The sequence below is a fragment of the Rissa tridactyla genome, chromosome Z, assembly GCF_028500815.1.
Source record: "Rissa tridactyla isolate bRisTri1 chromosome Z, bRisTri1.patW.cur.20221130, whole genome shotgun sequence".
Taxonomy (NCBI): domain Eukaryota; kingdom Metazoa; phylum Chordata; class Aves; order Charadriiformes; family Laridae; genus Rissa; species Rissa tridactyla.
Window position 1 is genome coordinate 87,613,839 of NC_071497.1, and position 13,700 is coordinate 87,627,538.

The window sequence follows — 13,700 nt, forward strand, 5'->3', positions numbered from 1 at the left end:
GTGATGGCTGCAGACATTTCATTTTCCTTAGAAAACAGTCGGTACAGCGTTTTGAGGAATTTGGATGTCTTCAAACCATTTGCAAAATCATATTTTCTTAAAATAATCACTAGGGAAAATGATGTGTATAAGAGCAAAGCTTATAACAGGCTTGGGGGATTATTTTTTTTTATTAACTGTTTAACATAAATACGAGCTTGCCAATATTTTAAATATTCTGGATTTAATCCAGGGTTTTAACTCAATATATACAGAGTTTAGTACTCAAGTGCAAACTATGCGTGCATTTCTCCCATACCTTATCACAAGTTTTGATCAAAGTTACTTCTGCTTTTGATTTGACTCATCACAGGGGCTGGGTGTCTCTTACTGCTCTTGGACAGCTTTTCACGCGACCTGACACGCTTGTCTGCTTTTCTGACACTTCAGTTCCAGTTTTCTTTCCCCAGCGTCCTGCTGGCTCTGTGCCCCCGTGGCTCCTCGCAGCCCGCACCCCGCAAACACCGAATAATGAGTCACATGAGCCACCGGCCCCGGCCTGGGTGACAGCTTGCTGATCGCTGCGTATTTAAGGTTTTGTTCAGTACAGATCTTTATGGCACAGAAGTTTTCAATACAGAAAGTAGTGTTGTTACACAAACTAAATGGAATTTGTATAATCCTGACTCATCTGCTGTAGCCTTTGGTGGTGATGAATCAGATGTCCTTCCTCCAGCAGGAGACACCAAGTACCAGCACTGAAAGTCTGAGATTGCTTGAGAGACTCCCCGGCTGTGCTGGCTGCAGATCAGCAAGCCGCCTTTATTTTTGTTTTTGCTTCAATTGTAGGAAGAACATCACGGGCAGCTCGAAATCAGCAAGCACAGGCAGGCTGAGCCGCTGCTGACATCCTCAGCCGTGAGGACAGTGTTTCCTGAGGTGAACAGAAGAAAAGTAGCAGAAAAATTGCTCCTGCTGGAAACAAGGCTGCACCGAATTGAGCTGCTTCCAGCTGCAGAGGTTTCTTAATTGACTGCTAGTGGCTTTCAATTAGTTCTTCTGATGACTTGCTTAGAGTCCAGCTCTGGATGTTTTGGAGTCCCCTTTATTCTTATTTTATTACGTGCTTATTCCATTTTATGGGGCAGGCTATGGAAAGGCAGAGTAAAAAGCTGTGCTGCTGCGGGTACCGAGTGCCTGCTTGAACTGCGGAGGGGCAGTCACGCCGTGGGGCTGGTGGCAGCGGGTGGCTGCGTCCCACGAGGAATGGCCTCCTGGACCCCGTCCCCGGCTGTTCCGTGCCAGCCTGCCCAGGAACGTTGCCCGGCAGGCATGTACGAGCACGCTGCGTGTTCTGGGTCGAGTTTCACAAGCTCGCTGGCACTGTGAGCCAGCCACACAGTGTCCCCCAGTTCAACAGAAAAGTCTTCCAACATCTGTCAGTGCCCTTCCCAGAGCAGGGCTGTGCCTGTGCCAGTCCACTGCCTGGGTTATCTCAAACAGCATCTTCTTTCACTCCTCAGTTTCTGACTTTAGGAGAAAGCAGCATCTGGAGCACGTGGCCGGTGTTGGCCTCTGCTCACGCAGGTGAGCTGTGGCCCTGAAATGGCAGCGGCGACCAAACCCTGCAGCACATGATGGTGCAGAAAGACAGTGTATACCTAAATGACCATAACTGCTAGCTATTTTCTTTTTATGTATTTTACTCCATTGCTTGAAGCGATGTACTGAGTAGTTTGGTAGGATTATATACTCAACTACACAAAGATTTTTCTATTCTGAGAAAATTCTATTAGATACTGTCTAAAACAGAATTCAAGCGCTGCAAAAATGCTTCCTCTCCTTGTGCAGTTTGTAGGATTCCAGCCTCGAGAGAAGGTGCGTCCAGCGTCAGAAGGTGCCCTGTGGAAACTCCACCCGTGGCTCCTACAGGGAGTCCCTGATGAGGCCACCCATGCCCTGGACCTTGTCAGCGAGTGAGCCAGGGAGTGTTGCACGTGATGTGACGCTTCACGGATATTAGAGTAAAAAATCATCTCCAAACCCCGTGTTTAGGTTCATCTCTCTCCTTTTGCTCACAGCACTGTGTAAATGCAGGTGAACATACAGCGTTCAAATAGCTGTTGATAGCACCATCTGCAAAAGGCTCATGGCTCATTCATTAAGCAGTGGGAGCCAGCACAGCCACAGTCTAATCAGATATTGTATGATGAATAATTCAGAAATAATCCTCGTATACGTGAATAAATATCAGGAGGAAGAAGGAAAAAAACCCACACACGTGGCACGTTAAGGGAACAAACCAGACATTTTTCAATGTCCTAGGCTGATGAGCTTTGTTGTACTGGATGTTAATCAGGCAGGTGGCTAACGCCTGAAGCGAAAGCTGACTGAGGGGGTGCTGGCCCAGCATTTGGAAGGTGTTAGTAAGCGGAAAAGACCGTGGTGCTGATGGGAAAATCCATCAGCCTTACGCTTTGCAATATGCACGTGGCCTGTTGTGTAACTTGCTGGTGATGCAGGTGGAGGATGGAGTTTGTGAAGTGACGGCTGGGAAAGCCCAGGTCCAGGCCTGGCCGCCTGCTGGGCTCTCTGTGCCGCTTGGATCAGGCGTGGGGTGTCCTCCTCCTGCGCTCCTTCCCACTGAGCGCCGCGGGTTCCCTGCTGCATGGCCTCGTCCTGCCGCCGCTCCCCGTGTGCGGCCATGGACGGTGCAGCCGTGGCTGCCACGGTGGGGACGGAGCTGCCCCACTGTCACGGTGCCTGTGTCAGCCCCTCGGCTGCAGCTCCTGCCCTTCCCGAGGCCTGGAGGAAGAGGAGGAGAAGGAGGAGGGCTGTTGCCGTTAGATGGTGCTGCGACCTCCAGCACAGCATCACGCCAGCACCTCTAATGTATGGAAGAGTTGAGGTATTGACTGCCACTCCCTTACAGAGCCATTTTAAGCCCACGATCCTGGCTAACTAACCAGGATTTCTTTGGGTAACGGTTAGTTTGCTCTGGCTTGTTAACGGACAAAAAAAAAATAAAAATAATTATTAAGCCCTGTCAAATCCTCCTGGCTGTGTATTATATCTGAACTCAGCATCTCTTCTACAGATGATTAAGAATCTGAGTCTTTTGTTGTTCAAGACATTACTGTATTCTGTTTTTTCCAGCATTTAACATCCTGAGAGTTATTACAGTTTCTCTCTCTTCATGCTATCTGGGCATGGCAAACGTTCACTTTGTAGTTAGAGATTCTCTTCTGCAGAGAGATAACAAGAGTTATCAAGGCCATTAGCCTTTGTCCGAGACGTTCTTTAAATCTGGGGGAAACTGCCTGTTGGGAGACATAGTCCCCTGTTTTGCTGGGGGCACAAGCAGAGACGATGCAGCAGGTACGATCTGAACTCTCCCTGCCACACAGAGACTGCGCTAACGTTACGCTCTTACATTTCCCCTGCCCTGAGACTGCGGATATTTACCTTGGGTTGTATCTACTCCTTAGGCACGCTGCTTTTCCTCCTGTTCCTCTGGTTTCTCTGCAAGACAGATGGTCTTCAAAGCCAAGCAGGGAGACACGGCCAAGGAAGACAGCTCAACGTTGAAGAGAAAATCTGTAGTTAAGAATGGGTTTCAACAGATTTCTCACTTTCTGACCATAAATCTATTTCAGCATCATTTTCAAATATATATGCCCAGATGTAGCAGATATGTAAATATATATGTATTTACGGGTTATACTTGCCCACGTGCGTTTTAACTAGTTTGCTGTGGTCTGCACTTACATTTAAACTGGGCACAAAAGTCCCATTGTTCTGAGCCAGGTGCTGGTTATTTGCGTTGGTAAGCGCCGGTACCAGAGGCAGCAGCAATATAAAACTGGCTGCCGGCTGCTGAGTGTACACCCAACCTGCGAAGGCAGCAACAGGGACCTCTGAAAGAGGCGACCACCGACAGGGGGAAATGTCCCCCGCAGATGGGAGCGGATCCCTGCGCCTCTCCTGCTCCCTCTGTCATGTCCGCTCCCAGTCTGGAGTGCCCAAGGGTTGCTGGGCCTAAAAATCATTGACGGCTTTTCAATACGGAGGAGAAAATCCTGACCAGTCCTGCCTGGTAGTTTTCATAGTGTAACCAGGCCCAACAAGAGACCAACACTGCACCCAGTGATTTATCTTCTCCAGTGGAAAAATGGCTCTAATTTTTTATGTTGCAACATAGGCATTGCCACAAAATCATCACAGAGTTGGACAATTTGCAGATTAAAGGTCCTCTTGCTTCCTAAATTAAGCAGCTATTCATACATTTACGTAAGTGTGGTCTTCATTAACCTTTAATGAGCGGAGTAAAAGTCATTTCACTACCCACCAAATTTAAAACCAACTTGCAAATCACCTTTATTAAATAGTAAGACCTCTCTCATCGGACCAGAGCTTACACTTCAAGGCTTAGGAGTCAGAATAGCTCTGGACACCACCTGCACACCTTTTCTACCACTCTAGTTCTGCTATTACTCACAACAATTCTGTGCTCTTTTTCTGAGCTAATCCCAGTGGAAAATGCAAACTGCATTGCTTCTGCAGAATATTCTGGACAAGAATTACCAAATTATGCCTCCGAAGGCCAGTAGAATTGGCATATCTTTTAATTATTTTAGTTTTAAAAAATGAAAGCTAAAAACCAAGTCATCAGTCCTCAGTTGATTCATTTACTTTTGGAGGACCGGTCAGGCTCCATCCTCCATGGAGCAGCAAACCTGTCCTTGCAGCACTCGCTTGTGATTGCCATTCAAAACCATCCTAGATATTCATTTTTACTTGACCTCGGTAGTAGTTAAGATGTATTTTGAGTCTGGTTATAGATTTCTCCCTACCAAAGTCCTTCATCTTATCTCACGAGATCCCTTTCTTTTAATAAATCCCATCTTTCTAAAGGCAATCCTAGAGCTTTTAGTCCAAAATATAATATGAGACTTATTTTAATAACCAGGAAAGGAAATTGATTTTTTTTTTTGCCTAGAAAATGTCTAGAGACTAGTAATAGGAAGTTTAGTTGTACGCTGGTATTTTTTAATACTGAATGTTTAAATATAGTGATTAAAGTACCATTGCATTCTAAACAGTGATAAAAAGAAAAATATGCATATTGTAAACAAGAAATGCAGGCTTCTGCTCTGATCTTGTGGGTAATACAATATAGGAAATTTTAAGGTGAAAACTAAAAAACCCACTTAAGTAACAGACAGTATTAAGATTTTGCCAAAAGTTGTAAAGCTGTTAGTCTAAAAAAGAAATTTAGGATTGGAAATATGGAATCTGTATTTTACCCTTCTTGCTTAAGCTTAGGGATGCTTCACTAGCCAGGAAGGAAATGTTTTGTTACCGAGTAAAAACAACAAACAAAACTGGGAGAGGACAGAAAGGGCATCATTTATTCTGACATAAAAAAAATTAAATGTAAATTGACCTTATTTTTTGTTGTGTCAATCCACCTGCAAAATTACCTTTGGCCCCAGCACATTTTGAATGTCTAAAAGCTATGTTTGTAGCTAATTATATTTGATACAGTTAAAACTGATTCCTGTACAGAAAGTGTGGCATGAATGCACCACATTTTCGAGTTCTGGATTTCAAGAGCCTTAAAATCCTTAAGAAGTTAAATAATGAAGAAGTGATTATTGCAGATGAGTTCAGCATTCACTGCAGCATCAAAGGGAAAATGTTTTGAATTGGCAGCACTCCTTGCTGACTGCTGGGAAGCAATAGCGGGCTGGTTTTAGGTTTAGCAGGAAAAATAAAAGGTGGGGTTAAAATTCCCAGTTCCTGGAGAATGAAATACCTGGTACATGACCTGATAGCAAAGTTCAGGGCTCTGTCAGTGCAGGCACCCAAGCAATCCCCTCTCAGTTCTGTTCTGGAGTGGAAGTGGAAGGAAAACACTGGTGGTTTCGTTTGTCTTGACTGAGACTCTCCACGGCGAGGCCAGCGGTGTCAGAGGCTTCGCTCCTCGCCACTGCAAAGCCAATGGAGAAAACAGAATCATCTTAAAAAACAGTAATTTCTTCCATCACTGGTTCTAAGGACTACATGGCAGTGTCTGTGGGGGAGTGACCGGGACCTCTGTTTCGGACACTCGTCACCTGACGCAGAAGAGCAGGTCCTGCTCCAGCCTGGGCTGTCAGCTCTGTGTGAGCTGCTGGAGCCCCTCGCTGCGGGGGCACGGGCTCCCCCAGCCCCACCACCCTCTTCCAGCCCTCCCCAGGGCCCTCTCCTTCCCTGCCCGCCGAGAGGGGCCACCACGCCGCATGCATCCACCTGGCTGTGGCGTGGGGAGGAGTACTTTCGCATGGAACCTCCAGGGGTGGAGATCCAGCAGCTGTGGGGAACCGAAACTCTCCTAATTCATGAGTTACATCCTGTACAGCCCCAGCTGCCGGGAGGGGATAAAGCGAGGGACTCCAGTTCCCGCCGCTAGAAATGCTGGAGTAACCCAAAACCAGCCGCTGGCTCCCCAGCAGCTAACCGAAACAGCTTTATCTGCAGGGTCACAGCACTCCTGAAGTGACTTAGGGACCCAATCTCGGTCCTAAGATGTAAGGTCAACATGCTAAAAACCTACTGAAGCCTCACAATGCAGAAGTGACACCGTAGGGATGCTTGCATTGCAATTGCCAGCTATTTTTTGTGTTTGAACTGAAAAGCCATTGGAGGAGAGCTATCAGCCTGGCAGCACTTGTAAATGATACTTAATATTCTCTTAATTTCATTTTTTGAAAGTCAAATACCTAGGGTGACAGAGTTTTTCTGCCATGAAGATGTCAAGGACACCTGACTGGAAGGAAAACAAGTAAATCTGTCTGAAAGGCAGCACACACAAGGGCCTTAGTGCCATGTATAACTTGTGAAACCTATCAACGTTTCAGATACGAATACAAAAGTAGTGGTAGCAGCTGCCATCTTCTTTATGCTATTATGCAAGCCGACCACAGAAACGCAATGTAACAAAACAGCCTGTAGTAGTAGAAAACTACAGAAAACAGCCTGTAGTTCACCTTTTTTATCAAATCAGTTTACTAGTTAATTGGGAAGAAATAGGGAGCTATAAATATTATGACCTGATTCTACAAGACACTTGCAGGATGAGCCCTAGGCTTGTGTGAGCTGAATTTCATGGCCCTTCTTGAACACTGAAACCAGCGCAGACCACAAATCCATTTATTTTTTATATAAATCACCAAATCAATTGATTATATCCAAATTCTATGAACTTGTCAGGCTCACTGATTGCCTCAGCTGGCCGTGGAGTGGTTTGCTGTCATGTGGGTTAACTGGAACAAGTCAGAACTTGGCGTTATCTCAAACAGAATATGTAGTTATTGCTGTATAGCCCGTAGAAAAACACAAGCTTATAGCGTAAACTTGAGAGGGGTGTTACCTATTTAAAGCCATTACTATGATCCAACAAAGTGATTCACGTGCAAAACCGAATTCTAGAGACCATGGTGCACACTTGCAAAACAGGCTGTCCCATGACAGAAAGGGGGCAAATTTCATATTAAAGTCTATAACGACGACATTAAGGCCAGGCTGCTTTGCGTCAAAACAAAAGCCTGTCACCGAAGGCAGCTGGTCGCAAGAGACAACGGCCAAACGGCCGAGCCACCCCCGGGAAGGGCCTCATGGCTTCGCGATGCCCCGTTTCTGTGAGGAGCGACAGCGCCCGTCCAGGGCAAGGCCCTCGGCCGGTATTTCCCGGTGCCGCCCCGGCTCCCGTCCCCGCACCGGGCCCGGGGCCGGCGGGGACAGCCTAGCCCGGGCCGGGCCGGCGGGCCCGCCGCCTCCTTCGCCAGGACGCGGCGGCCCCGCAGCCGAGCCGCACGGCGGGCGGAGCCGCCTGGGCACCGTGTCCTGTCTCCCGCCCTCTGTTGAGCGCGAACGGCGGGGAGCGGCGGCTCTGCCCTCGCTGCGCCGGAGCCTGAGGCGCCCGGGGACCGCGCGGCCCGGCCCGGCGGCCCCCCCGGCGCAGGACCGCGCCGCTGCGGGCAGGGCTCCCGCGGGACCGCGGCGGGCCTGCCCCGTCCCTGCCGGCAGGGCTGCGGTGCGGGCCCGGGGAGGTATCGGGGCCGGCCGCGGGGGCTGCCCTGCACCGGCGGGACCGCCTGCCCCGGCGGCGGAGTGGGGACCCCCCCCCCCCTCCGCGCGCTGCGGGAGGCCGCGACCTGCCGGTGGCCGGCCGGCGGAGCGCTCGGCGACAGCGCAGCCCTCCCCGCCCCCGGCACACTCCAGGGAGCCGTTTCACAGGGAATCGCACGGGAGCGTCTCCCCCATCTGTGCAAGCCGAGGCACCCCCACCCCCACCTTCTCCTCAGTCCCGGCAGAGCCTCCCTGCCATTATGTTCCACCACCGCCTGGCCAGGCCGCTCGGCGGGCGGCCGAGGCAGCGCCGACCCTAGCCATGCCCGCCTGAGGCCGCCGGCCGGACCGCGGCGGCCGGCCCGCAGCAGGTGTGTTTGCATGGGGGAGCGCCGTTTGCATGCGGTGGGGGTCGCCTCGCCCGGCCCCGCCGCGCCGCGGGCAGCCTGCGGCGGAGCGGCCTGCCGGGCCTGCTCGGCGCGCCGCGGGTCGGGGCGCTGACAGGGCGGCGGCTGCCGCACGCCCGCGCCCACCCGAGCACCGCCAGGGCCGGCGGCTTCGGGGCGGGGGGCGCATCGCTCGACCGTGGCCTCCTCCCCCCTTCCCCCGGTCGGCCGGAGGGGCCGCGGCCTCCCCGCCCGTGGCGGGGCCGTTCTCCCCGCCGGGGCCCGCTCGGTAGGGCCGACCCCGGGCCCGGCACGGGGGAGGGGAAGGCGGGCGCCGCGCCGAGGGGAGGGGGCCGCCGTCCGGCGGCGAGGTGCCCGCGGCGGTGGCCCGCAGAGGCGGGAGCGGCCCGCCCGGGCTGCGGGGCTGAGGGAGGGCCGGCAGCGGCCGCCTGTGCCGAGGAGACGGAGCTGAGGCAGCGGAAGAACATGGTCGTTTTCCCCAGAACGGGGTGGGGATGAGGGATGTGGAGAAAGTGCCAGATCCGAGCCGTCTCCGCGGGGAAGGGGGGGCGAGGGGTTGTGCCCGAGACCTCTGCTCACAGTTACAGGTGCAGCCCGCAGCGCTGAGGGCCGGCCGGCGGGGCCGAGCCTGGCAGCTGGCTTGGAGGAGAGCCGTGCTGAGGAGCCATCGCACGGCAGAGCCCGCAGAGGATGGGGCCGGGCGCGTAGGCGGAGGTAGTGGCTGGTTTTGCCAGTGCCAGGGTGAGTAGCCACAGAGGAGCCGGGTGAGCAGCGCCTGGGCCGGGGGCGACCGGCGGCCCCGCAGCCCGAAGGCCCTGGGTGGCAGGGAGGAAAGGGGGAGCGGGCCAGGAGCAAGGCTGCCGTGGGCCAAGGCGGGTGCAGGGCCCTCTGGAGGGACCGAGGCCCCGCAGGGAGCCGTGACCTCGGCGAGGAGCCGCCCGGAGCCGGGCGTGGGGCCGAGGGCAGGCTGCGCCCAGCAGCCATCTTTGCGGGGTGCCCGGGCCTCCCCCGCGGCGTGGACAGGCGGGGGGGGCTGCAGCCTGCCGCTTTGCAGTGCCTCAAGGATAGTTGAATAGCAAGGAAAAAAAAAAAAAAAGAAAAAAAAAAAAAGAGCTCAGCAGCCAGCTCGGTGCTGCGAGGAGGGGGCAAAGGAACTATTTTGCAGGCATCTCTCTGCTGCGGAAATGGATTTCTTGAGGGGAGGGAGGCGCGCCTGCGGGCGATCTCGGTAGCAGCGCTGTGCAGAGAGCAGAAAATGCCACCCGGGCGGCCCCAGAGGCGGCGAGGAGTGGGGAGGGCGGCCGGGAGAAGCGCTGGATGGGCCGCCCCACGGCCACGGGCGTGAGGGGGCCGATGTGGCGGCGGTGGGCAGCCGCCCCGTGTGCTGAGGGGGGCAGAGAGGGGGGAGCAGGCTGTCTCCCAGGGCTGTGGCCGAGCCTGCCTGGTGCTGCAAGAGAGATCCTGTGAGGATTTTTATTGCGGTCTCTTTGTTAGCTACAGACAGGCACGCACACACTCCCAGCTTTCAGCCAGGTTGTGGGAGGTAAGTGGGGGGGGGGGGAAGAAGGGAGCGTGTGGGGCGGCTCTGGGGAGCAAGGGGGCTGCGCGGGCCGGGCAGGAGGGCAGCAGGGGCACAGGGCCGCCGCTGGCCCCGCCGCCACTGAAAAAACAGCCCCTGCGATTTCCAGGGACTTGTTGGCAACTCAGCGAGGGTTGCCATAGCTTTTTATGTAGGGTGACCAGAACCGGCTGGAACTGGTTTGAGGCAGATCAGCTCCTGAACACAATGCAGTCACTGAGCTACTACAGTGGGATAGCTTCCTCCCTTCATGGCAGCCAAAAGCAGAGGAGCTTGCAGAAAGATACCATCCCAAAACAGTATGTGAATGCACACTTTAGACACACAGCACTGGTATGTGGCTAATATAGTCATAAAGGATTCTGTATATAAATGTACATATTTGCAGTAACTGAGATTACTTTGGCTTTTCGTGCCTTTTTATGCTTAAGGAATGGGCAAGAGCTGAGATTTATGACCCTTATTAAAATATTTTTGCTTTGCAAGGGTGGGACACTGGTTATGCAGTCTATTTTAAAACTAAACTAAATAAAATTGATTGAATGATTTGTAATTGTAGTTATGCTTGTGACTGAAGAATGCTGCTTTGCATGCTGTTTTATTTACAGGGTGCTGTCTTGTGGTTTTCTTCTTCAGGAGACGTTAAGTGTGTGTGGGGGGGTGTCGTGCCTTTCTCTAAGGCCAAAAGGAAACAATATTGTTGTAGAATTGTGCATAAAAGCATTGCAAAGATGCTGTAAGGCATATCCGTTTTCCCTTTTTTTTTTTTTTCTTTTTTCCTTGTAGGCCTATTGATTGGGGCTGCCTTTAACCCTTTCATATTTGCAGAGGTAATGCATCTGTGGCAGTAACTGAGCATTGGCTAAAAAAATCTTTCAAAGGTCAAGGTTCACAAGGTGAGATGTGGTGTTTTGGGTATGAATATAACAATAGCATGAAGGTACATGTATGTGAAAAGTAAACCTGGCTCCTGATTGCACGCTTGGCACACTAGTAAGGAGACAATTGTTTAAGTGTTACTAAAGAAATGCTATTAACGTCCTCCAGTTTTAATAGGATTAAAGCTATTATTTGTAAAGACGGATATCTTAGCTAAATACAGTATTATCATTGAAATATCTTATAGCCAGATAGACGGTTTTTCACAATGCGGTGATATAGAATAGGCCTCTGAGTGACAATCATAAATTGTGAACCACATGGCAGTGAACTGTTCTGTGTTGTTTTACAGCATTGCACATTCAGAATTTGTTGCCTAATTATTTAAAGGTTGCTTGTTTGGACATATCTGAGTAACCCAATGCTTAATTCTGAATTAAGGTCTTCAGTGTTAAACGTGTACTTAATATAGCCTACATGGAAAAAAAACAACCCAGGAAATAAATAGTATGGACGGTGTTTCTTAAACTGTTGTAACCTAGGGAGGATTTTGCAGCAGCCAAGTGGAAAGATGTATTTTAGAGGTTTGATGGAGCTCCAGTGGGTTATTAGTGGCATGAATTATAATATTGTGCAGTAATGAAATAAGAATAGGAAACCAGATGGGCAGTGCATCAGCTCCTGAGGGATGACTACTTTTAACTCAAAGCAATAGATAATGGATAGGATTATTTTTTTTCCCCCTTATCTAAAAAAATAAATGTGTACTTTGAGTTGGCATTTGTATCTTATAGTGAAAGCTGAAGGATTCAGAGAGAGGGCGAGGGAGAGAGAGAAGAAAGCAGTAATGAATATAGCAAAGGGAAGAACAAAGGCTGTTAGAGCTTACACATTGGAACACTAAACATTTTGCCTTGGGGATTCTTTTGCTAGAACTGTTACTTCCTATAACAGGAAATCAGCAACTCTAGAATCTTATCCAGTATGATTTTTGAAAAACCTGACCAGTCCCGGCTGTGTTAGCTGGTTTGGTAATCTACAATCAAGAAAAATATGGAAGCAAAACACTGAAAATGTTCTGTTCTAGTGTGCAATGAGGGTCTTTATCCTCTGTGCTCAGCAGAATAAAGTAGAGGGTCTTAAAAGCCTTGAGAGGTTGTGGATATTGGGTAAGTTGTATGGTGGCTGATGATAGGCAGGGCGCCTGCATCAGAGAGTGACAATACAAGGGAACCTTTTCATTTCTGACTGCAGTAGATTACGTAAGGTATTTAGATACTAATTGTAGAAAAGCGAAAATAGCATGCTGATGTTTAGCCTGAAATTACGGTTTTGTGCTTTTTAATACAGCTACAATGTGTTGTTTCTCAGATTTGATAGGGCAGTAAACAGCTTATGTGCCTAACATTACTGTGCTGACTTCTGTTCATATTTTTCATAATTTGGATGCAGAGGTTCTATATTTGACTATAGACACCCATAGCAAAATTATGCTTGCAAACATGAATTCTTGTTGCATGATAGGAATAGTATCTATTGCTGATGATGATGCATGTTCTTTTCAAAGTGTCAGCTAAAATTCATGTGTTACATGAGAGCACCTCTTCGATTTATTTTTTCTCTCTACCAGAATAGTAAGCAATTTTAAAATTGTAATTTCTTGAATCGTCACGGAATTCAATGTGTCTGCTTTGTTTGGATTTTTGAACATGATCTGTACTATGAATTTGTATTTTTAGCAAAGGAGGTTTTGAATTTGCAGGGATTTTTGTAGGCTGTAAGATGAGAAACCTGAATAGATGCTGGAGTCCGCAGTGTTCTTGGTGAGTTTTATTTTTATAGTCTAATAATATTTGTAAGTGCTCTTCACCAGGAGATTCTGATTTTGCACGTAGGCCAGCTTTCCAGCAGAAAGTGCTGCTTAATGCTGGGGCGTTGGTCCTCTGTATCAGTAATCATGATCTCATTTTGCACTGAGGCTTGTTTCGGGTAGTTGATCTTGAGAATGAGGGTAATGGTTTATCAAATTCCAAGCCTCTTTTGAATTAATTAACTGACTTTGGTTTTCTTAGAAGTGTGAACGGGTGGTTAACATATAAATATGCATACAGATTGCTGGGAATGTATGTTTAAAAAAACAACAAAACAAAGCGTGACCCTAACGTTTTAGGGCCTGTTTGTTGCAAGTGTTGCCCAGGCGGGCCCTGCCGGACTGGGAGTGCTCTCACCGAGATTGTCTGCAGCTGCTTCACGCTGGTTTTGAGCGAGAATTGCCATCCACTGAAAAAAAAAGTACATTAAAGAAAATGGGCAGGAAGCAAGTGTCATTTAGAATGTCACTCAAATTTGCATTAAATAGGGAATCTCAAGATCCTATTCATTATTGTTGTACATCTGGATTATTCACGTGTTATTGTCCCAGCCCATTTTACATACAGAAGTACAAAATTAAGCCAATTTTATAATTCATTTTTAAGTCAAGTGCACAAAGAACGGTATGGGGATTTACCTGCTTTTCATTGGTTCATCTCCATTTTGTGAGAAATTCAGGAAGTTGCTAGGCCCAAAACCTCTCAATAGGTATAGGTAGTTTTCATTTGGCCAGCTGTGGATAGAGATGGTCTGTTCAGCTCCATACGGTGTGGTATGCCTTGCCTGTGTGTTAAAATATGCCTTTTCTTTTTGCCAGCCAAAGGCTGGTAATAGTGAGCTTTGAACCAGTTGCATGTGGTTCTCTTTAAACT

The 13,700-nt window shown here is 49.4% G+C and overlaps 1 protein-coding gene and 1 long non-coding RNA gene across 21 annotated transcripts in view; one reads left to right on the forward strand and one right to left on the reverse strand.

Moving 5' to 3' along the window:
* Nucleotides 1-337: 337 nt before the first annotated feature.
* On the reverse strand, nt 338-5,971 carry LOC128902670 (uncharacterized). The gene is made up of 3 exons (XR_008463857.1): nt 5,810-5,971; nt 3,445-3,576; nt 338-2,784 (listed from the first exon to the last, which is right to left on the reverse strand). It is a non-coding gene; the product is annotated as an uncharacterized LOC128902670 (long non-coding RNA).
* A 2,219-nt stretch (nt 5,972-8,190) lies between these two features.
* Nucleotides 8,191-13,700, forward strand: part of LOC128902668 (zinc finger protein 532) — a 48,306-nt gene continuing 42,796 nt past the window's right edge. For 4 of the 20 annotated variants that reach the window (XR_008463855.1, XR_008463856.1, XM_054186047.1 and 1 more), the window contains exon 1: nt 8,940-9,239. Coding sequence is in view for 8 of the 20 variants with exons in the window: in XM_054186047.1 (XP_054042022.1) it covers nt 8,993-9,239 (247 nt within the window). In the remaining 12 variants the exon portion in view is untranslated. The other 16 variants (XM_054186046.1, XM_054186063.1, XM_054186051.1 and 13 more) reach the window with 15 other exon arrangements.